Raw genomic sequence first — 26,132 nt, 5'->3', positions numbered from 1 at the left:
GGTGTCTGTAATGGTGGGGTACAATGGTAGAGTTGCTGGTTCTGCAGGGTCTTTTGTCTTTCAAATGCTGGGTTCTTGTCTCTGTTCCTGGGTGAGGTCCGTGGTTTCTGGATGAATCAATGCGAGGTGATGGCCCAGTTGTTACAGGCCATTCAGTAGAGGCCTGCTATCATTGTTTTTCAATCATTCCCAATCACTCTCATTTATCCAGGAACCAATTTACACGGGAGGGGTATGTGACTCATACAGTTACGACGCAGGGGATGCCCGGGCAGAGGACACAAGATAGAGACTTGACATACAAAATGGAAACTTGACATTACTTTGGCTCACTTACAAACACAGGCCAAAACCATACAATATCCATATGAAACAATAAACATCAATACAAAAATGATAATAATACAATATACAACAGTAAGAATCAATACAAACCTAATAATAATACAATATAAAACAGTGGATATCCAAAACCAAAAACTTGCTACCAAAATAAAAATGTTAAAACTTATCCTAAGTCTGATCTCACTTATGCTTGTCTATAGGGAACATATAGGGAGAGAAAAAAAAACCCAGAAATAATTGGGGAAGGGAAGGGAATGCATATCTATTACACACACACACACACACACACACACACACACGTATATGCGTGTGTGTGTGTATGTATTAAAAAAGAAAAACTGGGGGTTTTGCTACAGTAACTTCTATACCAAAAACAGACACTGAAACCATCACAATCCTCAGTATTTTAAGATTAGCAGCCCTTCCAGATCTGATGGCAAGTTTTGTCATGAATGGTATCTGGGATGTATGTTGTGTCCATTGTCTGTTGTTCCTTTATGCTTCACTGGGTGGGGGTGAAGGGGTTGGGAAGGAGAACTGCTCTGCAAAGCTTCATCATATTTGTAAAATTCCATTTGTTGTTCAGAATTGAAGTTCTGTGTCTTGTCAGATCAGCTTGAAAGTTGTTCAGTATTTTATAAGAGCTGGTCATCCAACTTGTTCCTCATGGTCATGTCCTCACAAGCATGGATGTTTGTTTCCCCAGGAACAATTAGTAGAGCTGTGTGAAGCTTTGGTTACTGAGTTGGAGGAGATTTGGCCTGATTTGGCGGCCAAATCTACAATCCGAATCCAATTGGGAGACCAATTAAAAGGTCTGAACCAATTTGAAGCCTCTGATTCAATCTGGAAAAAGACTTGGAAAAGATTCAGAGATTTGGGCAGTCTCCGCTTGCCGTCACAGGGAGCTGGACCTGGGCTCCATGCCGGTTAGTAAAGGGTAGGAAGGAAAGGGGAGGGGACCATGTGGAGACCCCTGCCAGGCTCCATCCCCTGCCTGCTCCCCCAGACACTCTGAGCACCCCTAACCCTGCCCACTCTCCCAGCCCTATCAATGGCTGTCCCACCCAGCCCCACACTCACTAGCTGCTGCAGCAGCTGTCAGGGCCTCTGGGGACTCATGGCAGAGTCCCCCCATGCAGCACAAGGCAGTGGGGAGCAGTGGGGACTGCCCTCCCCACCTGGCAAGAGCCGGTGAGTGTGGGGCTTCCTTTATTTTTAAGTGCTGGGATGCCTGGCCCAGGTGGGGCAGCCATTGATGGGACTGGGAGAGCAGGCAGGGGATGGGGCCTGTTCAGTTTGCAGATACGGCCAATTTTGCAGTGGCCAAGTCTCTGAATCAGATTCATCTGAATCAATTCAGGACAGTGATTTGAATCACCAAATCAAATCACTGTCCCCCAAATTTGATGAATCCAAAGTGAATACTAGCTGCTTCACACAGGCCTAACAATTATCAGTGGGACACCTTGTGCTGCCAGTAGTTGTCCCCAGGGAACGCCTGTGCCACGCAGCCTCTGGCATGTGACAAGTTACCAGAGTGGGGTAGGGGAGGCTGGGGCCAGCACGGAGCTGGCCCCATCAGCCTTACCTGGGGCCTTGGGGCTGCAGCAGTGGCAACAATGCTGCACAGAGCCTGGCTGGCAGCTGGAGAGTGGCTCCGGCTGGACAGGCTTTGGTTTCACATGGTGTGCATACAACCCCTGCATGCACCACTTCACTTTTTTTTGGCATGGGATATCCATGAGTCAAAAAAACCCAAACAAACCTCTGCACTTATCCCTTGCAGCATGGAGAACACCTGAACATACTGCACAGCTTCGCTCATCTGAACATGGCCCATGGGGCTAACTCCGGACCCTGAATTTTCTGATTCCCTTTAATTCCCATTGACTTTACTAGGTGTTTGCAACAAATAGTTTCCTCCATTATTTGAATCCTTGGGAAATGATTGTATATAGGTAGTAAATAATTAAGTCATGAATGAATTAAATGCTTAAATATCATATTACTAGCACACACAAGACACTAAAACTGAGACCAAAGGTTTCTGTAAAATATTGATTAGTTTGTAATCTGCTCTTGTTGTCTTTCACTGAAAACATCTTTCCTTCCTACTGACTTCAAGATTCTTGACTACTGACCTTTTTATTGGTCCCATGATTCAATTTGGATTTGGAGATTCAGCCACCAAATCAGGCTGAATCTCCTCCAAATTCAATCAGCACCTGAAGCTTTGTACCGCCCTATTATGTATGTTTTTAGGTTTCAAACATATGCCATTATATCACATTTTTATAGACTTCAGTTGTTCTAGGATTTAAAATTTTGAATGATTTTTTGAACACATCTCTGTCACGATGAATCAGCAAGAAACACCTTGCAAAATTGAATCATTGACAAATGATTGAAAGATCATTGACAAATATTTCTATTTTCTGTCCACTTAATCTAATCAACATATATGTGGCCCTGTTGCTGCAGTATTGGAGCACCTAACAGAAGTATGTAGGTTATATGCCTTTATAGTAGGAAATTTTAAATGTGAATGTTTATCTGAGTGGCTGCTCCCATATTACCTTGTGATACCAAAAAATAAATAAATAAATAAATAAAAAATCCAAATGACAAAGGTAGCCATGCATAACTCCTTTTGCTTCTGATTGCTCTCAGAAAGTAAGCATGAAGATTTTCAGATGAATTCATTACAAGTGGATTACTGAAGGACAAAATGTTGCTGTTTCATTAACACATTGCTGTTTGCCAACAGGCAGTCCTCATTCTTAATTACTGAGATATTTTACTTTCATTACCTCATTAGCATCATTGTGGTTTTTGAATGTTCAGCTTTTGTTTTTAGGTTGAGTCTTCTGTTACTTCAGTCCCTTGAGTTGGAGACTACACAAGGCTATCAAACAGTTTACTATAATTATTGTCTCTGCAGGACAAGCTCCAGAACTAGATGAGGCTAGATAAGGCAGTTAGTTTGTTTCAAAAATAGAATGGGCACACAATTTCTGTTGGCAATTAAATATTATATTCTTATATCAAACTGAAGCCATGCATGAGCTATTAAATGTTTCAAAATTCAGAGATGCAGTCATTCATATGTCTGTTTCTTCCTATAGCATCTGGTCAGTCGGCTTTACAAAAAGAAAATGAGCGAATGCATGGTATGCAATCAAAATACTGACACAATCAAACCTGCATTCTGTCATATTGAAATCAGAGTTTGAGAAAAAAAGTTTCAGTCCATTACTTGGGATTCTGCAAACATGGGCCAGATCTAAAAAATAAGGGACCTAGAAATTTCAAGTGGGGCTCAAGTAGAATTTAGGCTTCCCATGCTTCTGTCCTGATAGCTTGGGTAAGCTATTGCTGAACTTTGAAGGCCCCAAGACTTCATGGCGCTTCAACTTTTTACCTTAAAATTCTCCAGGCATCTAAAGGCTCCATGTCTGGGCATGTGCAAAACCACCTCATTTTGACAGTGCTGAGCATCTTTATGCACAACTTATACCTACCACGGTGGGGGAGGTGGGGGGGGGGGGCTTGATACAGTAAGTGTTCTCAAAGAACACTGACACAAATGCACACTGACACAATCAGGAGTGGAGTAAGATTCATTAGGGCCCTGGGCCTTGTACCCCCCCTTCGGTCCCTGTCCATGGGCTCCGCTCCCACGCAGCACAGTGGGAGCAGCATCCAGAGCAGGATGCAGGCCGAGAGCAGGAGCCATGTCTCCCCTCCACTGACAGGTCTGCATTGGAGCCATCACTGGGGTACGGAGCCACTGCTTGCCATGTGCACATGGCGGGGACTGAGCTCTGGAGGCAGCCCCTTGCCCTGCCATGGCGCAGATTGGATTGAGTGGCACCCAGCAGCCATGGCCCACCATACCGTGCATGCTCAGCATGGCTCAGCCCAGCCACCAGTTTCATTCGCATCAAGGCAGGGGCTCCAGGCCTGGGTTCATTAATTTGCTTATGGACACAACTCCCTACTCCTTTCTTTTCAACCACAGCCAAAGGAGAAGCTCCCTGTAATCTTCAGTAGTTAGACTGTTAGAGCATTTCGTCTAGAAGTGAGTGCCTTGGGTTTGATTCCCTTCTTTCCTTGAAGAAAATCAAACCTACAGTTGCTTTTCCCTAGATGAGCACCCTAAGAACCCAACTAGTTTTTTATTAAACAACCGTTAGCTGAAATATTTCCTAGGAGTTGGTCAATAACCAAGGTCTGCTGTGATCCTTCCTAAGACCCTGCTTGTTCCCAAAGTAGTATTTCAAAAATCAAGTTGCATTCATGTATTATCTCTCTTTCTGGCTTAATCATTTCAAATTCCTTTCTTTATCATAGCACAACATCAACAGAAGGACTAGAGAGTGCTCCCCTGTTCCATCTAGGATAGCTTATACTAGAGAAAGAGTTGGGACATTTTCGTAATAATGGATTCCCTCAGGCAGAGAAATAGATTGAATCTGGCTTTCTCACTTCCTAAAGGGCGTTCCATTCTTCTGTTTAAATGGACAGAATGAAATAAAGAGAGAAGGATAAATGGGAAGGTTCCTTGCTCCAGATTCCACTGGGGGAAAAAATGCCCCTGCAGTTAAAAGTAAGGGTGATGTGGGGATTTATTATGAAAGGGGAAAAAAAGATGGAGATTCCAAAATAAATTTGAAATATTAGAGCATCTCCTGTATAGGGAACAAAGGAAAAATGTCTGTATCTTGGTAGCAAGCCCCACTGAGATCACTGGTAGATGCATTTTAATTTGTCATTATTATGGGATTATAACAATTAATAATTGAGCAGAACCCCCCCCACACACACACACACACTATAACATTGCATGTTAGACTTCAAACAAAAGCAGTATTTCCCATTCCTTTTCTTTCTTACAAAAAACAAGTTCTGAATGTTGCCTTCTCTTACTTGACCAATCTCATTTCCTTCTACGACCAGGTGACCTATCACCTGGACAAGGGAGAAGAGATTGATGTCATATATCTTGACTTCAAAAAAGCCTTCGATCTGGTTTCCCATGATCACCTCTTGGAGAAACTGGCCAATTGTCGCCTTGGGTCCTCCACGATCCACTGGCTGGAAAATTGGCTCCATGGTTGGACCCAGAGGGTAGTAATTGATGGAAGTCACTCATCATGGTGTCCTGTGACCAGTGGGGTCCCCAAGCCTCTGTCCTTGGACCCATACTGTTCAACATCTTCATTAATGATGTGGACATTGGAGTCAGAAGCGGACTGGCCAAGTTCGCTGATGACACCAAACTTTGGGGCAAAGCATCCACACCAGAAGACAGACAGGTTATCCAGGCTGACCTGGACAGGCTCAGAAAATGGGAGGATGAGAATCTGATGGTGTTCAACGCCGATAAAGGTTCTCCATCTTGGGAAGAAAAACCCGCAGCATCCTTATAGGCTCGGCAGTGCTATGGTGGCTAGCACTATGGAAGAAAGAGACTTGGGGGTCATCATTGACCACAAGATGAACATGAGCCTGCAATGCGATGCGGCGGCTAGTAAAGCGACCAAAACGCTGGCTTGCATCCATAGATGCTTCTCAAGCAAATCCTGGGACGTCATTCTCCCCTTGTACTCGGCCTTAGTGAGGCCGCAGCTGGAGTACTGCATCCAGTTTTGGGCTCCACAATTCAAAAAGGATGTGGAGAAGCTTGAGAGAGTCCAGAGAAGAGCCACGCGCATGATCAGAGGTCAGGGAAGCAGACCCTACGATGACAGGCTGAGAACCATGGGGCTCTTTAGCCTGGAAAAGCGCAGGCTCAGGGGCGATCTGATGGCCACCTATAAGTTTATCCGGTGTGACCACCAGTATCTGGGGGAACGTTTGTTCACCAGAGCGCCTCAAGGGATGACGACTAGGTCGAATGGTCATAAACTACTACAAGACCGTTTCAAGCTGGACATAAGGAAGAACGTCTTTACTGTCCGAGCCCCCAAGGTCTGGAACAGCCTGCCACCTAATTTTTATTAGATTATTTTATGCTTGCTACTTTTTTCAAATCTCATACATACTGTCTCAGTATGTGAACAACTGTAGCCAAATTCATCTACACATGTGCTTTACAGCAGAATTGACCAATTAGGTCTGCATTAAAGCATCACCATTTACATGTGTCCCAGTATTAGGGTGCAGTAAATTAATTAACTCTGCCATAAGATAGAACTGTTGAGAACAGTCTGATCTTATGGCAGGGTACTTAATTGCGCTGAAATGAATGTATAGATGGTGACGGGGCTGATTGGGGCCCAAGGCTGCTAATGTGCAGGGGCTGCCTGCCACTGAGGCCTGAACATTAGCACCCTTGTGCCCCAGCCAGTGCCACCACCCCAGAGCCCAGAACTAATCCCTACCCCCCTGCCCTCTGTAAGCCCAGGGCTGCTTTGCCCTGGCTCAAAGTGCTTCTGTCCCAGGCACACATGGAGAAGCTGTGCCTGGGAGCTGTGTACTCCAGCACAAACTGTGCTGAAGTTTATTTTATCACATTAATTGCACATGTAGTTGCACCCATTCTTAGACATTTTCCATTTTGCAGGTCATATGGATGATAACTAGAGAGGCTTATAAAGATGTGGAGTATTTTCATGCAGGTTAAGGAACAGCAAGCTTAAGGAAGCTGACATTAGTCCTATATTAGTATTCAGAACCACTGGAAATCACTAGTATTCAAAGGATATTCTTAAAAAAAAAAAAAAAAACCCAGCAAAAAATCAACCAAATAAAAACCATTGAATTTGGAGGTTGAGGAGACTTGAAATTGAGTTAAATTTTAAGGCTTGATAGAGTGACACATTTTATTTATTAAATGTGTTTAATTATTTGGCAGTACCAATATTTAAATTTAATTTCCATTAGATTTGGAAACACAGTCATTTGGTCTGAGTTTCAAAACCACATGCATGGAAGGGCAATAGTTCCTGCCAGATGGATGCCCAGTTAGACATTATGATGTACATAATCTCTATGGATGGTCACAGGCTAAACCTACCTATAAGTAAAACTTTTTTCCCCTTTCTTTCCCTTCCCCCTTCTTTTAAAACCTGAAGTCTTTTTATTCTGTAGTATTCTTTTTGTTCATAATAACACCCATGCTTCTTTACTAACAGTAACAAGTAGATGTGTTCAAACATATTTAAAAATTCCAAAGATATAAACATTATCTCTCTAAAATTTACAAAGAATTTGTATTATATTTTACTTCATCCTGGAGAAGATAAATTGTAAATTAACCACTATGCCCTGCTATTTATATTTGTAACCTGCCTTAAGATTTGTTGGCCACATGTATTGACAACCCTTTCTTTTCTTTTTTTTCTTCTTTTTGTTTGTTCCGAAGTTCAAGGATGATTTGTTTCATAATATAAGGAGTATAGTTGACCAGTAGCTTTGGGTTTAACAATGATTTGCCCTTAGATTTGTTACCAGGGTAATATAAGACCAGTGCTTACTCCTGTTAATTTTGAACTCACTGTACCTGGGGCATGGGGAAAGCCTGGGAAAGAGAAACAACATTGTTATCACTGACTTTCATTCCTATCTTTTCCTGGCCCAGATTGTATAGAGGCCAATTTGACCAATCTAAAACAGTGGTTTTCAACTTGTGGTCTGTGGACCCCTGAAGATCTGTAGGCTGTCTAAGAGGTCTCTGAAAGGTGACTCTGATCAGTCAAAAGTATGTGAACGCCCACACTTGCAACTGAAAACTGTCTGCACTTCCATTCAAGGGGGGGGGGGGGAGGATCCACAAATGAAAAAAAAAGGTTGAAAATCAATGATCTAGAGCTTGCAGCTTCTCAAAATTACTCTGGCTAGTAATGGTATTTGGTGGTTCTATTAGCCAGGGGCTGGTAAACCATAGTCCTATGGCATTGATCTTACTTCTTCCCACCCTTAAACGTTCCCTGCCAACCCACAGCTAGTACTGGCATATGGCTTACCCATTTCCTTTGTGTCCAAAATATAGTATTTTGCAGCCTGTGCTAGCGTAAAGCCAACATGATACCTTTACCTTGGAATTCTTCAAAGCACAGACTGTAATGATGGGTCAATTTCATCCTTCATTAGGCAATCCCCAGGTGGTATAGACTTGCTGTAGCTACAGTGACTGCCTGTCCCTTTCCCCTTCCCCATAGTGACCATGGGTAAGTTCCTGTGTCTAGTGAATTCCAGCTGCTAGAACTGTCTTCAGGGGGCTGTTGGCATCTAGAATAAATTATATAATCCATGTGTCTGCTTCAATTTTACATTTGGGTCCAACTTGGTTTTTGAATGGTTCCAGAGGCAATGAGACCTAAACATTAAGTTTGTGCAAAGCTTTGGCCACTGATTCAATTTGCTGGAGATTTGGCCCGATTAGGTGGCTGAATCTCCGAATCTGAATTGAATCAGGAGACCCTTTAATCTCTCTGAATTGAATCAAAACCCTCTGAATAGATGATTTGAACATAGATGCAGCTTTAAATGGTTTTTTGACTTACCTCAAGGCACCAGGCAGCTTGTGAATGCTGAGATGGTGAAGTGGATGGAACGTCCCATGGGAGTGTGGGAGAGTCCCCAGTGTGCTCAGAAGTGGACCTGGAAGTGGACCAAAAGAACTTCCAGTCCATTTCTGGGTTCACCGCAGAGGGGTGGCATCTGGGGTCCCCCTGTGTCTGATTGCTGAGCCAGAGGGGCATGGGGTGGTCCATTTCCAGGTCCACCACTGAGCACATGGGGGGCCCCACAGCAATCCTGTGGGATGCTCCATACACCCTGCCATCTCAGTATTCACGAGTCATGCTTGGTACCTTGAGGTATGTAGAAAAAACATTTAAAGCTGTGTCTATGGCCAAATCACTGATTCTCTGAATCAGCATCGAATCTTCAGATTTGGATTTAGCTGAATGGAACTGGGACAGTGATTCAAAACAATGAATTGAATCACTGGCGCCCTGAATTGGGCTGAATCTGAATCCAAATAGAATACGACCCACTTTGCAAACCCCTACTAACCGTGTCTTTCTTTGTGGTGTACGTGTCTTTATGGTGAAGGTGACGATGATGATGATTCAGATATATTTCTTTATGTAACACATGTCTGTAGTTTATTTCTTGGTATTATGCTCTTCATCTAACATGAGGTTTACACAAGGAGAGGCTGAAAAGTTCTAAAACAGCTTATAGGTTCACAGTTAATTGGAGTCAGGCAGTGGAAAAGTTAATACATTTTAATGGCAGTGCTGTATATATAAGGATAAATGAACTAGGTTTGTATTTGTACTTGCTTCATAAGTATTTCCCTAGCTCTCATACTGGGAGAAAGGGGAAAAAATGTTAGGCTCAAGAAATTTTGGATTCCTTTTCTGATTTACATTATTTTTCTTAAATAGTAAAGTTTAGAGAAAGTGGCCATTTAAAAAAAGCACACACTTTTTCAGTGTTTCCTGTTTTTGTCTTTAAGTATAATAACTGTACCTCTATGATAGTTTCTTATTTCAGGTTTAGGACAGTGTAGAATATTGTCAAAAGCAAATAATTACTGTGTGAAACACTGTTTATTGACACACAAAAAATATAGATAGGATAAGGAACAAAATAAAAATTTCAGGATGCAAAACAGGAAGTTGAATACAAAAGAGCAAGTGTCATAAATAAAATTGGCATGATCCAACATTAATAAGCTTTGACACTCTGGTTACATTAGCGCCAGGCATTAGACCAACACTCCTGACACAACAGATCTTGGCTGTTGGGTGAGGAGAGTGGGGAATCGAGTTCCAATTTGAACCTGATCCAACTAAGGTGCTGCAGACATACAGCTTCTCTCCCCTAGCCCTGCCGCCTACTTCCCAGCTCCGGTGCTGTCTGTACAATGGGAGGTGGGGAGAAAGAAGGGAAGGGAACAGACAGCATCACGGATGGGGCTGGGCTGCATCAGCCCAGCTGTCTGATGAGACACAAGTTAAAGATAGTTCATATTAGTTGTGTTTTTCTAATTCTGTCCAATCCATGACACACCTTTCCTTAAGTAGCTAGAATTTTTCCAGGAGCATCTAAAACCTAATAAAAAATATCTCCTTTGGAGACATAAATCTCTTATGTACCTGTCTTACTCAGGCTTTCATAGCAGAGGTGATGAAGTGTCCTTAGTTCAGATGGAAGTGGGGGAACAATACTTCTCTCTCTCTCTCTTCCTGTCTTGCAACTAAACATGAACAGCTCTGTGTCTATCATCATCCTGGGTTCTTCCTTCTTCCCATAGATCATCACATGGTACATTGGAAGAGGTGGTGCCAAAGCTAACATTAGACTTGCGTGTAAGACTGCAGACCTAGTTTGAACTTTAGGTGACCCTGTGGCCAGCTAGTAAAGGAGAGCAACGTGCTGTTTGGAAAGATTGGAGTGCTATGCAAAGAAATCTAGTGTGATGTGTGGAAAATACCTGGGTGCTGTGTGGAAGCCACCTGTATGAGTGTCATGTGCAAGTGTGAGTGCGGTGTGCAGAGGGAGCATAAAATGAATCTTCCCCTCAGAGTGAGTGTTCGATTGGTGTGCCTGGGAGGTGGTTGTGAGAGCTCTCGACTGGGCTGTTCGAGTGTGACATGCTTGGGTTCAATTGGAGTGATTCTGGAACACCTGGAAGGGGGCAGATTGAGTGAATTTTTGTTTGGGAGAGTGCTTGGGAGATTGATTAGTGTGGGTTTGTGCCACTCAAGGTGGAGCCTGTTAGGCAGATAGGTAACTATCACCCCTCTTTCCTGTGTTTTATGTCTGTATGTCCTTCTGTGTTGCATAGTGTTGTAAATAGTAAGTAATTCAATTATGTGTGTGTGTGTATATATACATATATATATATATAATGTAGTATAATGTTCTTTTAGGATAAGGTATTGGCGTTTTATAGTAACTGGTTTTGAGATCTTAAATAAACTGTTTGATTAGTTTACTCTTAAATAGTGTGTATAGTCCTTCATTTAGGAAGGGTCCGAGTATCTGGTTGATAGATACCAGAACTCAGAAGAGCTGGGGAGCAGCCCCTGCCCATTGTTTCTAAGGTGGCCATCATTGGATTAAAACGTTACGGTTTCTTGTGCTTCTGGCCCCTAACATATGAGGGTCTCAAGCAGAGACTAAAGCACCAGCTCCTCTCTTTGTTTCTCCCCATCTCCATGTAGGATGATTTGTATGACCTAACTTTGTTTAATGGGACCCTTTGGACTGTAGCGTCTAAACAACTGTCCTGGTTCTTTGCCCTTCAAACCGGCTCTGAGTAATACTAGACAGTATTAGAAGAGGTGGTTACCAGGAAGCACAGTGACCAGAAGTTTAGGGCTGGTCCTTTAGCTTAGGCTGCAAGGACTTTTATGCTTTTAACTTGGAAGGTCACTGATTCCATCCATGATGTTAATATGTGTTTTGTCTATTAAGCTACTTATGGAAGAGAAGAGAAAAAGTTTTTGATAGGAGGCAGAACTGAAGGAAGAGAGAAGTCAGGACAAAGATAAAATGAGTCATAGATCATAGGAGTCTTCTCTTGGGGAGATTTGAAAGTCACTTTTAATTTTGAGTCAGTTCCTCTGAAATAAGCTATCCATCTAATTGAAATGCATTATAACGAGAGTATTGCGATTATATGTAACTTAGTATTTTAATATTTTATTTGTAGCTCATATGCGTACATATTACTTCTAGTATGCGTTAAGGTAATGAGTGAACCTGCGTGTTTAGGTGGAGGTCAAGGTTTTTTTGGTTCAAGTTTGATAATCAGTAATAGGGTCTTCAGTTGGAAACTTGATCACTTTTATTGATACATAGTTTATTGCGTGGATACTATGGTTAATTTATTTGCAGTAGTGCTGGGGCAGTATAGATTTGAGCTGCCAAGTAGGCTCATGGGGTGTCAGGAAATACTGTAGAACCCACAAGTCCAATTTACTACCATTGGCATCTAAACTAGATTAAAACTAGGTCAAGGAATTCTGTGTACTGTAGCATTTCTTTCTAATTCAGTGTAGATATAACTATAATCTTAACTTGAGTTCAGAAGTTTTACAATTGCTAACATCTCGTAGATGCAATTTTTAAGCTGAGCTTTAAAAAGAGTTTGCCCAAGTCTGTATTAAGGGAACTTAGTTTTTCACCTAGCTGGGGCCAGTTAGTTGTAAGTGCATCTCCATGTGTGCTTTACTATGGAGTAGACAGTACTATCTTACAGGAGAGTAATTACATGCAGCAGAGTAATTACGTGCGAGAACAACACTATCTTATGGCAGAGTAATTACATGTGCTGAAATGCATATGTAGATGGTAACAGGGGCTAGCTTTGGCACAAGGGTGCTAAAGTGCAGGGGCTACCTGCTGCCTAGCCACATGGCTCTGCACTCTCAGCACCTTTGTGCCTCAGCCAGCCCCTCCACCACCCAACTCTGTCACTTGGAACCAGAGGCTGACTCCCCCCTGCCCCCCACCAGTTTCCCCTACCAGTCTGGAGCTGCTTCACACCAGATCCAGGGTATCCAGGGGTCATAAAAACCTGTGGGGGAAAAAAACAGAGCAGCACACACATGGGGAGTGTGCACTGCTGAAAAGTGGAGCCAGGCCACTCAGAGCTGCTCTGCAGCTGCCAGCCAGTCTCCACCCACCAGGATTGCCACTACTGAAGTCCTGGGAGGACACCAAGACCTCAAGTAAGGCTGCTGGGGCCAGCACAATGCTGGCCTCAGCCTCCCCTCCCACCCCTGGGATAACTTGCCACCTACCAAAGAGCGTGTGGCATGGGCTCTTCGAGAAAGACAACCAATTACTCCAATGGAATCAAAAGGTAAGCACGATTCAATCAGCCATTAGATAAAAGTGACAAAACACTCCACTGAAGCACATAAGCTATACAGATGCTGGGGATCTGGGTCAAAATGACTCAATTTCTTTTCTGGGCGTGTGCTGCATTTTGTTTAGGGGGCACACCGAGTTGAAAGTAAAGTGCTGGTTCTTGTTTGTTTATTTGTTTTCCCAGGCCTGTAAGCACCTCCATGGAAATGTAAAACGACTGCCTTTGACTGTAGAGACATTTAAAGTAGAAGGAACTTCAGGATACGGGGCCTTCCTTTAAAGCCAAAGTCTGGCAAAGCTGGATGTTCCTCCAACTTGAGAGCAGGCTGAAATACCCATTGTAACAGGCCTATGAACCTGGAAAGAAGGGAAATGTTCAGGCAAGCCCACACACATTTCCCTGTTTATCTCTGCTAAAGGAGTTGCCTTTCCGTTTCTCAGAATGTCCAAGACTTTTGAAAATGAGAACATGTTATATTTACACTCTTCCACTCTTTATCTACTTTTTAAAAACCTTCAAATAATTATAATGGATTGAAGATGCACAGGATTTTTCTGAGATACAAAGAGCCGTATTGTTAAGTACCATACATTTCTGCATGTTTTAACCTTATTTTCACCTTATCTAGTAATGGAAGACTGAAATGAAATTATCTGGATTATATAAACATGTGTAAATGTTGCTACCCTCCAAATTTCCTATATAGTAGCTAGTTTTTATGTTAAATACCATTGTCTACCACTACCTCTTTAATATTTTAGTTCTGTTCCCATTTATTCTCAGTATTTAAACATGTTCAAGTACATCATTTCAAATTGTACAATAATACAGAAGCAAACCCTTATAACTTGTGGGAGAATATTTGAATCAGGTTTTTATTCCTATTTACAATTAGATGGTCATAATTTAGCTATACAAATATAAGTAAGACCTTGCATTTACAAATGGAGCCTTTCACAGGATCTTTTAAAATACTGTTTTTCACATCTAATAGGTTTATTGTTCTATTTGTCTATATTAGTGCTTTACAGAAGATCACAAGTGAGCGTGGAATTGTCATTACCCGTTCAACATATTCATCTAGTGGAAGATGGTCTGGGCACTGGCTTGGTGATAATAGTTCAGCTTGGGATCAACTTTATAAATCTGTTATTGGTGTGTGGAAGCAGCAGACTTTTATAGTTGATTTATTCTTTACACTAAATTCCTGACACTTTTATGTCTTTTACTAGTATCCCATGACATTCCTAAACCAATTAAGGTTGATACTAGGGAGAGTGTAACAGAGCAGTCAAGCTGCCCTGTTCATATACTCTCCCTTGACAGCATCTATTACTGCCACTGACAGAGATGGGCCATTGGTCTGGCCCAGTATGGCACGTTATGTTCTTACTTTCTTTTACATGGGTTAGAGTAAAAGAAATGTCATTTTAGGTAAAACAAGGATTTTAGCAGCGAAAATTCTGGCTTTAATTCCTTTCTTGAACCATACTCCATGTTTGTTGCCAAATAGAGATAAGGCCTGATTGGGGTATTTCCATCTCCCACTGAAATCAACTCCCCAGCTCCTCTTTTCCCACAGAGTATCTCTTTGTTAACATCTCATCCCAGTGATGCTTCATTGTCTGCTCATCTGCTGCTTGACTACTCCTGAAAAGACAGCTTGCAGCAGTGCCTGCAGGAATGGAGGAATTATACTTTGGAGAAACTCTAAAGCACCTTCATTTCTGTATTTCCCCACCAAGTGAATTCAACATAGCCTTTAAAATACCAAAGAAAATAGCAGTCAATAAAGTTGCATTATTTTTTCCTTGCAGGTATGATGGAGTTTAGCTTTTTTGGACTATCCTATGTAAGCTAGTAATAATTCTTCATATTTTAAACATTTTTACCCAGTTGTAGTAACCTGCAGCATTCAGATTGAATTCATTTTATGCTTTCAGACTGGAACAGATATCTGTGGCTTCTTCAAAGCTGCAGAGTATGAAATGTGTGACCGCTGGATGGAGCTGGGGGCATTTTATCCATATTCTAGAAATCACAATATCAAAGGAACAAGGGTATGTCATAAGTTATCTTTACTTGTTTTGCACCAAGCATCTGCTTGGGGCTACTTAGAACAGGAGTAGGACTTCTGTGAAAATTTATAGCCTTAAAAAACAGTTCTAGAGTAGAACGGCCACATAGGGATAAGGAAGTTTTTTAAAATATAATTTATTATTATGATTATGTCATTAATTCTTGAATAAGTGCTTTTCTACCATGGTGGTAGATGGGGATTGTCAGAGAAAAAAAAAAAAGTATCATGTCTACAACCTAGGCTAGCTTCAAAATGCCAGATAGATTTGATCCACTTTCCTTTAAAAGGAGTTGTGTGTATTGAAAAATGGGGGGGAGGCCATGGGGAGAACCATGAAACCCTGGCTCTGTTCAGGTCAGCGGGAGATTTTCAACTTATTTAAGTGGAGCCAGGATTTCACACCAGAGTTTTTCAAGGCCGACCACTCAAATAAGGAATGGATTCAAAGGGTATGAACACACACACTATTCTGCTTCATCCCAGGTTAAATTTGGAGCAGTTTTTCTACATTTGTATCATTCCAGGCTTGTCCACATGTGACCATTAGAATGTCACAGCTACTGTTTTTTAAAAATATTCCTCTTTTGAAATGGCTCCAAATTTTTATGTGCATACAGAAATGCAGCTTTTTTTCTCAAAGTGCTAATCAGCAGTGATTCACATAAAAGGCATTTCTTGTCTACATGCTGTTTGTGGTGGCTGGGGACACTCACAGGGGTCAGAGGCATTGGGAACAGACCCCGACACTCCCAAAGGCAGACCTGGGGACCCTGGTGCCATGGAGAACTTACCTGGGAGGGAGCCAGAGCTGGGGCTGGGGTTGGAGCCATGCAAGCCAGCACCGTGCCAGCTTTTCAAGTATCTATCAATCAGACTGGGCAGTGGCCAGCAAATGATATCAGCTGCAACCACCACTGTGGGAGATTTAAAACCCCCGGCAGAAGCCAGGTACAGGTGGAATGAACGGGGTGATATGCAGAGCTCACCAAGGTGCATTCCAGCCAGTGTGAGTTCCCCATGATGCTGACCTGTTGGAGGTAAGTGGGAGCAGCATATGGGAGGCAGAACAGGCTTCCCGCACAGAGCTCCCTGAGAAGAGGTTTTGGGCTCTGTCACCACCCTGTGAGCTCTGGATTGTTGCAGCCATCCTCGAACCCACAGAGAGCACAGCAGTTCCAGGCCTGGTGAAGGGATAGAGAAAGGCCAAGGATTAGGGATGAGTGCCAGGCTGAAACTACAAACCTTCACTTCCCACCGAGGCCAATGAGGTGAATGCTGTACGGGAGGCCATAAGGGGCTGGAGTCAGTAATTGGGAATGGCAGCACGATGGCCCGCATGGTTGGTGAGTGGACTGGGGTGTAGTGGAGGTGGAGCCCCAGGACCAGCTGCTCCAGTCCAGTGACTATTACTATCTCCAGGACAGAGCAGGAACACCACTGATCCTCCTCCTTCAATTACGTTTCCATCAAGTCATAGCAGGCGAGTCAGGGTGCCTGACCCAGGAAGTGGAGAGATACTCACATCACCAAATAAGGTCATATCAGTGTTGGACAGTAGCTTTAGGAGATGTTATTTACCATCACAAAATGATGTTGGGGAAGACGATGGGGAGTGTATTCCTAATATAGCCATATAGCCATTATTTCACTTTCAGTTTATATGATCATGCATGTGGACAATGCACAGTGACACCTGTTGTTATTAACTGTCACTTGGTCCTTCAGAGAGAGAACTTCTGCAGTTTTGGGTGAAAAGAGTTTGCAATGCACAGGTCCACAGAGATCATCTCAGGGTTGGCAAACTGGTCAATTGACCATTCAAATATGGTCAGTTGACCTGTCACTTGACTCCATACTTTTTGATTGGTCAAAGATAGTAGAAATTTTACCAAAAAACCCTACATTTTTTGTAGTTTTTTTGACAGAAATATTTTAAATTGTTTTTTGACACATTTCTTGATAGAAAATTTGTACTTTTTCTGTGTATTATTTGGACCTATTGGCATTTTGTCTTACAATTTTTGACCAATATTTGATCAGTCAATTGACCAAGTATTATTTGACCTGTCAAATGCCCAACCCTAATCTCAGTTTAGGAGTCATTATCCATATTGTCATACTCTCACCACCATTTTTTATTAATATGTTCAATAATTGCTGCAACTGCTGCACAAGTGATGTGGATCTACATAAAACATGTTATATGGTGCGGAGGTGCCAAACATTCATTTTAATCTTCAGAAAATATTAACAATTGCCTCAAGCCATTTTTTTCCAGTTTTTCAGAATCAATTCTACCAGTTTGAATAATATCAATCCTTGTCCTTTTTAGAGGCAAGATCCTGTTGCCTTGGATGACAGATTTCAAAACATTTCCAGGAATATACTCAATAGAAGATACACATTGTCACCTTATCTCTACACATTAATGTATGAAGCCCATGTCCATGGTATCACTGTAGTTCGTCCTGTACTCCATGAGTAAGTATGAGTGTTTTCCTCAATTGGACATTGCTTTACGCAAAAAATCATGATTTTTTTAAAATTATCCCAAGACTGCTCTAATCATCTTATTTTTAAAGGAACAGTTTCTCTAGATTGTTGAGATTATTCTTTATAAACCTAGAAAAGAATGGAGATGTGAACTATTTGATGCTAAATCCCACTGCTTGAGTCATCAATAGCTCTAGCTCCAGAAAGCTGCCACCCTCTGCAAAACTATATTTGTCATAGTTTCATAGTGTTTAGGGTCAGACGGAACCTAAAGAGATCATCAGGTCTGACCCCCTGCCCCAGGCAGGAACGAGTGCAGGGTCATAACACCCCAGCCAAATAGCTATCCAACCTCCTCTTGAAGACCCTCAAGGCGAGAGGGAGGAGGAGAGAGCACCGCCTCCTTTGGGAATCCATTCCAGAGCCTGACAACCCTAATTGTAAAGTAATGTCTCCTGATGTCCAGCCTGAACCTTCTCTCTAACAATTTGTGGCTGTTATTCCTAGTAACCCTTGGTGGTGCCCAGGGGAACAGAGCCTCACCCAATGCCTGCTGGTCCCCCTTGGTGAGTTTGTGAACAGCCACCAGATCCCCTCTCAGCCTTCTCTTGTGGAGGCTGAATAGATTCAGGCCCTTCAGCCTCTCTTTGTAGGGCCTGACCCACTGCCCCTTGACCATGTAAGTGGCTGACTGCTCCTCCCAGCAGATGTCTGGGTAGTTTAGGTCACCCACGACAACCACATCCCTTGACTTTACAGCCTCTGTGAGCTGACCTGAGAATTCCAGGTCCAGCTCACCCCCCTGGTGAGGCAGTCTGTAGTAGATGCTGACTATCAAGTCCCTTTCCCCATGATCCCCTTGCATTCTAACCCAGAGTGCCTCAGTTATCCCCTCTTCTGAACCCATCCTGACCATTGAGGACGTGCATTGCTCTGTGATGTATAGTGCTACACCCCCTCCCCTTTTTTCCCTGCTCTGTCCTGCCTGTGCAGCCTGTATCCTCCATGTCCACTGCCCAGTCATGGGTACAAACCCACAAGGTTTCCATGAGTCCCACTAGGTCTGGGTTTTTGCTAGTTAGCAGGAGGGCGAGTTCCTCCTAATTATTCTCCATGCTTTGAGCATTTGTGTAGAGGCATTTGAGGCCTCCTGTAAGTGCATGTGCCACCCCCTTGTTCCTAAGCCTGCCCTGGCCCCTGTCACATACCTGGCTACTACTTGGCCTGGCTTGATGGCAAAGTGTCCTCATGTTCCTCTGCATCCCCGTCGCCCGGTGAACCTAGTTTAAAGCTCACCATACAAGATCAGGCAGCCTAGAAGAAAAAACACGTTTACCTTTTGGGGAGAGATGAAGCCCATCCATCCTGAGCATGTCCTCTGTGCGGAAATGTGGGTCATGGTCCAAGAACCGAAGGCCTGCCTGGTAACACCAGCTCCTAAGCTGCTGGTTTACCTCACTGATGCATGCCTCATGGCACCATCCGCATCTGGTCACTGGAAGAATAAAAGAGAAAACCACCTGTGTCCCCATGTCACTATTTACCCCACTCACAACCTTCACTCCCAGATACATTGCTGAATGTGGGACTTTGCTGCCTGACTCCTACAGCTGGACAGGGCCAGCACAGACATCTCCTGCCATAGAAAATAATCCCCAGTGGGGGGAGGGGTAGGATCTTGTCTCCCCCTCATAGCACCTAGGATGAGTGCTACCCTTGTTCTACCCTAGTTATGCTACTGATGTGCATACTAATTTTTAAAGTCTCTGTTCCAATATTTGAGTCAATGGGAGATTTCTCTGATTTAAACAGGAATTGTTCTCCTTTTTAGTCCCTAGCTACATATCCCTATCTCAAGCTGAAGTTGGGGTAGAGAAACAGAGATTTCTGCCGGAGCTAAATTGTTGCAAACCTGGCACAAAATATGTCTCTCTATATAGCAATTTTCTGTTCAGTGCACCATCTACTTAATGCTTTCTTTTCTAGCAGTTATTTGTCATTTATTATTAAATAATCTTTAATTTGGAGGCTTATGTTTTGGGTGCCTCTGCTAAAATGCCTTAAACAGGCTTGATTTTCAAAGGATGGAAGCTCTGTACTTTCTTAAAATCAGGCTTTTAAAGATTTCTCATGTTAGATATCTAAACACTAAGCCTGCTGTAAACAAAAAGCCACCAGTGTTCAAAAGATTTGACTTAAAAACAATTCAGTTAACTTAACTTGAGAAAATGACCAAATAACAGTGAACAGAAAGAGGGGGAAGGACTTGCCATGCATCAGTTACTCCAGGGTAAATTTCACTGGGTGTATTTACCTGTGCTCTCAGGGGGGTGGGGGGAGAGCAGCACAGGCACTTTATCTAAAGCTTGTCAAAATACCTTTAGTTAAGTTGCCCCCTATCTTTGGCACTGCTGCCATTTTAAAGCATGGGAACACTCTGAATACATGAGTTGTCAAGGGTGCTGGAGCATGCTAATTAGCACCCTGGATTAATTGAGTCTGTTCTGATGTACTGTAATTACAGTGAATCAGAATAGGGGTCCTGCACATCTACAGGCACCCCTGGTGACCAGAAGTGAACTGCACAAGTAACAGTGCCATCTGGTGGACAGAGCAGGGCTTATTACACATCTTTGCGTCCATTTCTGTTTGCATGTGATGATTCAGTGGACACAACATTTCAATTTGTGGTGACCCAAACTAAACTACATCGGAATGAGTTTTACTTTAAAACACCAGAAAGACTTTTAAAATGTCAGGAAAACTTGCATGTGCAAACTGTAACACCGCTGAAAAGCAAAAAAAGGGCAAATTTCGTCATGTGTACAAGTGCCCCTTAGCTCCATTTTTGAGGGGGAAAGGTACTGCTGTGAACTTTTAATTTACACATGGTGTAAGGGCAGGAACACAGACATTACAACTGGGTGATAAGTCCCCATCCCCTTTTAACTTTCTATAATTTATTAGTTTGTCTATACTCTGCCTGTTGATGCTGTTGTATTCATTTAAACTAATCATGTAGGTATCTAACTTGCAACTCTACATTTACATATGCAATCTAACCTCAAACCATAAGCATAAACGACTGCCCTTAGAGGGATTTAGACTAATTTATATTGGTCTCCACCATACTTGAAAAATTTGCCTTCATGATGGACATCACAAAAGTACATCAATCATTTAGAAAAGGAAACTAAATAATAATGGCTGGAATAGACTATTAAGCACCTAATTGTGAACCTATTCCATCCTCTTAATGTTCCTGAATATCCATTAATGTTTCTATTTTTATTACATCTTATTATCTTAGCTTTAAAACTAAGTCACAGAAAGCAGTGAAGAGGAGGACCCACTCATATCTCTTTTCAACAGGATGGAATAAGTCTGCCTACATATACTTAAGTGCCTAATAGGTGGGGCAGAAACTGGCCCTAAGTGTATATTAAAAGTACTAGTGAACTCCAGTTTTCCCATTTTCTGGCACAGTCATTCCTAATGTTATTACTGCAGTGATTCTTCTCTGCTCTAAAAGACATAATCTGGAACTAAATGTTGAAGAATACTTTTTCCTATTCAGAATTTTAGCAATTTCAGTCACAGATGTGTGAAAAAAATGTTGACCTTTATTGAGTTTCAGATGTAAGAAAATCTTGACCTCCTTATCCCCAAGTAAGAAAAGGGGTGATCACTTTTTAGCTTTTAGACTTAATAGAGAGCAACCTGTCCCTTAATATCTGGGTGTTTTGGGGAGGATTTTGTTTGTTTGTTTTTCATCTTTCCAATTGATTAGTGGAAACATCCATTTTCTCTACACAAAATTATTATTTTTTTAAAAACAAAACTACTGTAGTTCTATTGAATAAGAGGAAATAAGTGGGGATTTAGTCACTGCATCCTCCACTAGCAGCCTTCCAATTCCAGCTTTATGAAAAACATAGTAACAGAATCATTTTTCGTTGTTTCTTATTTAGGACTAAAGGCCAGTTTGCTTCAATAGTTCTATATCTTGTGTTTTTAAAATTGCTTTAGTGATGAGATAGATGAATGTTTCCATTGAATCCTTTGGAGATGATCAACCAGACTGAATAAAATAAGAACTGACTTCAAATTTATTCCCCAAATCACACCTCATCCAAACTTTTATAGGTTTAAAAATAGTTTGCTTAGTTTGAGGTCATATTATTCCCTTTGCTGAGCATTATCTTGCTTTGGTTGACTTCAGTGGAACTAATTATGTGAGTCACTGTGTAAAAAAGTGATTAAGGGGTTTTCACTGTGGCTGTTAATTAATATTACTCTTCCCATGTCTGGAAACCTAACAGTGAAACTGCCAAGAAAAAAGATCTTGCTAGTTTTATGATCTAAACTGAGTGAAAAACAATGTAAGTAACAAAATAAATAATAGTTGTATTTCTATCATTGCCTTTTGTATAAGGATATTTATACATTTTCAACATGTATTAATTTTTTAAGGAAAAATATATTATGTTTATAAGATATACTCAGTATCAATCATTTGAATGAGTATTTTGAATCATTATGAGAATTTATAACATGTATATATTTATATATTAAGAATTTATAAATTAAGAGGAAAAGGAAAATATATACAATTATACAATCTATCTCTCTTTAGAAAAAAAAAACAGTTATAAGTTGAATACTATGTGCATAATTATGATTTCACTCGTTTAAGGTTTGTGGAAGACAAAACAACATGGAATGTGTACAAACAATTTTTGTGGGGACCAGCACTACTCAGCCCTATATTGGCTCTGCTTCTTGACCTCTTGAAGGCTCAGATCAAGTGTAATAATCTAATTTATATATCTAGACATGATACAGATGAGTGGACTTTTAAAAACATTTTTCCTTCACTTCACTTCTGTTTGCTTTTTTCTTTAATGTACATAACACGTATGTATTTAAATTCCAGAATGCTACATCAGTATGACCTTATATACTCAATGCACGCTGGTATGATTTTACACAGTAAATGATTTTTAAAATCTTGACCTTCTTCCTAATGGTAAAACACTATTAGAATAATCTGTTACTCTTAGTAGTGCAATATTCTCAGCTGAGACTTAAAATAAGAAACAGAATCCATGAAATAGGAAGGTAATTACTAATGGCAAGAAATATGCAGCATGTGACTGGGATGTTAACAATAAGAATCCGAAGACACCTACTCCAAAATTGTCATGGAGGATGGATAGGGGAGAGTTGAATAATTAATAGAGGAAGAAGAACAAGAAGTCGGGTAGAGATAGGATAGTATCCATGGCAGATTTTAAAAACAGTGGATGTGGGTGGGGGGGGGGGGGGGGGTGAAGGGAGAGGAGCTTTGCTTTTTTCATCTGTTCTTTTTTGTTTTTGTTTGGGGTTGGGGGGGAGGGGAATAGCATACATTTGGAAATGAATGCTATTCCCCTGGAAGTCAAAATAGGAGAAGGGGTTTCAAGTCATTAAATTCCATTACAGAAGCATTAAGATAAAGGAGGAGTTGTGTATGTGGAGGTAGGAAACTTCAGAACAGGCTAACTTCTCTTCAAATTATTAATTCAGGTGTGTAAATCTGAATTCATGATACCATGATATATCTTATTGTCTTGAGCAATTTCCCAACAAAATCTAGTATAAGTACTAAATAAATGCACAGTAATTGGCATACATCTTTTAAGTTATGCTACTATGAAGTAGCCTAACAATACTGTGCAGAAACATAAGCACTGTCCATGCTATGATGTGCTACTGTGCAATATCATTCGGCTACTGTGCAGTCAGCATCTTGTGTAGACGTGCCCACTTTAATTTAAATAGGTTTCATACAGTGATATTAATGATGAGTTAAAGCAGATGAAAGTCATAAATCTTATAAACTTTTAAAGATGTTTATGTCATAACCATTTTTGATGCTTTTCACAACTTGAATGGTCTACCTGCTGTTTATTATGAGAGAGGAGAAGTAGGAAGGGATCATCGGAGCAATGTAATTCTCCCTGTGGAAGGCAGATGCAAAGTAGGAGGAAGAACCTCCCCCAACCCCCAAAAACAACACTATTTATCATTACTTTGTCATTCAGTTGCCTCACTTTCGATCATTTCCTGCCCACTAGTTTCAAACTGTTTTATGAATGCAGAATTTTATTTTCTTACCTTGTCTTAAAAATATTACACAGGTACCATTGTAGCAAAAAAGACTTGTAAATGTATAATAATAAACATGAACCAATATTTCTGTGGTAAAAAGTAACTGGTGAATTTATGATCCGATTCTTCTTTCATTATACGTAACTGCTTTTAATAAGTAACTGAACTGAAGTCATTTTTTAATAGGAAAAGTATATTGGCTTAAGGGGACAATTCAATGATTTTCCAGCTCCTCTTGAACATATCAACCTTCACATCCGAGGTGGTTACATCATTCCTTGGCAATACCCTGCTGCTAATACTGCTTCCAGGTACTATAAGATGAATTAGACATGTGGAATTTGGTTTCTTTTATTTATGAATATAGGTGTTTGAAATCTTCTTACTAGTCTAGAATGTTAAATGTTGTCTCAATTTAAATGAGCTAGAGAGCCAGTTTTAAATTAGTTGTAGGATCATTTCAACTTATTATGTGGTGAATAAATATAAAAAAGTCAGTCTAATCTAATGATATTCTAATATAAGGTAAATGGCAATGCATCATGGTCACACCTTGAGTTGCTCTTTAGAAATCCGTTTCAGTATCTCTTGATATAAGATAGGTCTAACTTTGTGCACCTTACTTTTGGAGGGCACACCTGGTTCTACCACTTTTACACTACATTTCTGGACTGTAGCCTTTGGGTTTATCATTTATGTCAATATAACAAATCCAGTTGAATTCTGAACCTGCAATTCCTGACGGCTGGTAGATGGCTATACCCTGTACAGGAGGGATCGAGTGGACAAAAGGGGCGGGGGTGTAGCTCTCTATGTTAAGGAGAGCTACACATCCCTACAAGCTGACATTGGCACCCAGGGTGGATGACTAGAGACCCTCTGGGTTAAAATCCATGGGGAACATGTCACAGGGGATACAATGGTGGGAGTCCACTACAGACCTCCCTCCCAGAATCAAAAGCTTGACCAGGAGTTCACCAGGGAATTGGCTGAGGCCACATGCTCCTGGTCCATGGTTGCCATGGGAGACTTCAACTACCCAGACTTCTTGTGGGAAGAGCGCTCGGCCAATTCCAAACGGTCGCAAAGCTTCCTCACATGCATGGATGAGCTGTATCTGATTCAAGAAGTCTATGGGCCAACAAGAGGTAAAGCACTGCTCGACCTGGGACTGGCAACCAGGGATGACCTAATCAGTGACCTAACGATCAAAGGGAAGCTGGGTGACAGCGACCAAGAGCTGATCACCTTCACCATCTGCTGAAAAGCTGGCAAATCAGCAGTACAGAGGTACTCAACTTCAGGAGGGCTGACTTTGACAAGCTTAGGAAGCTTGTCAGTGAGGCCCTAAGGGATCATTACCTCAAGGGGAGGGGAGTCCAGGAAGAGTGGTTACTCCTCAAGGGAGTGATCCTAGATGCATAAGCTATGGCTATTCCATCTTGGAGGAAAGGCAGCAAAAGGGCAAAGCAGCCCCCTTGGCTCAACAAGGAACTAGTGGACCTCCTGCATCTAAAAAGAAAGACCTACAAAGGTTGGAGGATGGGATTCACCTCCAAGGAGGAATATACTGCACTGGTCCAGACCTACAGGGAGCGAACCAGGAAAGCCAAGGCTGCGATGGAACTCCAACTGGCTACAAGTATCAAGACAATAAAAAGTCCTTTTTTAGATATGTGGGTAGCCAGAGAAAAAGCAAGGGCAATTGGACCCCTGTTAAACCAGAAGGGACAACTGATGACTGACGCCCAGGAAAAAGCCAACTTACTAAATGGGTACTTTGCATTGGTCTTTCACAAGTCCCATGGGATGCCCCTGCCCATTATGAGACAGGGACGCCCAGGTGAGGGTGATTCCTTGCCCTCCATCAATGCTGACCTCATGAAGGAACACCTTGAGAGGCTGGACACCTTCAAGTCAGCTGGCCCTGACAATTTACACCCCAGAACTCAAGGAGCTGGCCAGCATCATAACTCAGCCCCTGGAATGGATCTTCAAGAGCTCCTGGTGCTCTGGTGAAGTGCCCAATGATTGGAAGAATGCCAATGTGGTGCCTATCTTCAAGAAAGGGAGGAAGATGGATCTGGCAAACTACAGGCCCATCAGCCTGACCTCTATCCCAGGGTAGGTCTTAGAAAAGATTATCAAACAGGCCATTCTTAATGGACTGGCTGATGGCAACATCCAGAGGGATAGCCACCATGGGGTTTTTGAGGG

At 41.8% G+C, this 26,132-nt stretch overlaps 1 protein-coding gene across 1 annotated transcript in view; it reads left to right on the top strand.

Annotated features, from left to right (window-relative positions):
• The window catches only part of LOC102369627 (maltase-glucoamylase, intestinal), a 69,661-nt gene extending 46,903 nt beyond the window's left edge, over positions 1 to 22,758 (top strand). The window contains 7 exon segments of the mRNA XM_025198045.1: positions 7,237 to 7,375; positions 14,211 to 14,344; positions 15,007 to 15,041; positions 15,133 to 15,249; positions 17,602 to 17,750; positions 22,459 to 22,534; positions 22,699 to 22,758. Coding sequence (XP_025053830.1) covers positions 7,237 to 7,375; positions 14,211 to 14,344; positions 15,007 to 15,041; positions 15,133 to 15,249; positions 17,602 to 17,750; positions 22,459 to 22,534; positions 22,699 to 22,758 — 710 coding nt within the window.
• The last annotated feature ends 3,374 nt before the right edge of the window (positions 22,759 to 26,132 follow it).

This window comes from Alligator sinensis, unplaced genomic scaffold (assembly GCF_000455745.1).
Source record: "Alligator sinensis unplaced genomic scaffold, ASM45574v1 scaffold787_1, whole genome shotgun sequence".
Taxonomy (NCBI): Eukaryota; Metazoa; Chordata; order Crocodylia; family Alligatoridae; genus Alligator; species Alligator sinensis.
The sequence above is the reverse complement of the archived record's forward strand: the minus strand, read 5'-3'. Positions and strand labels throughout refer to the sequence as shown.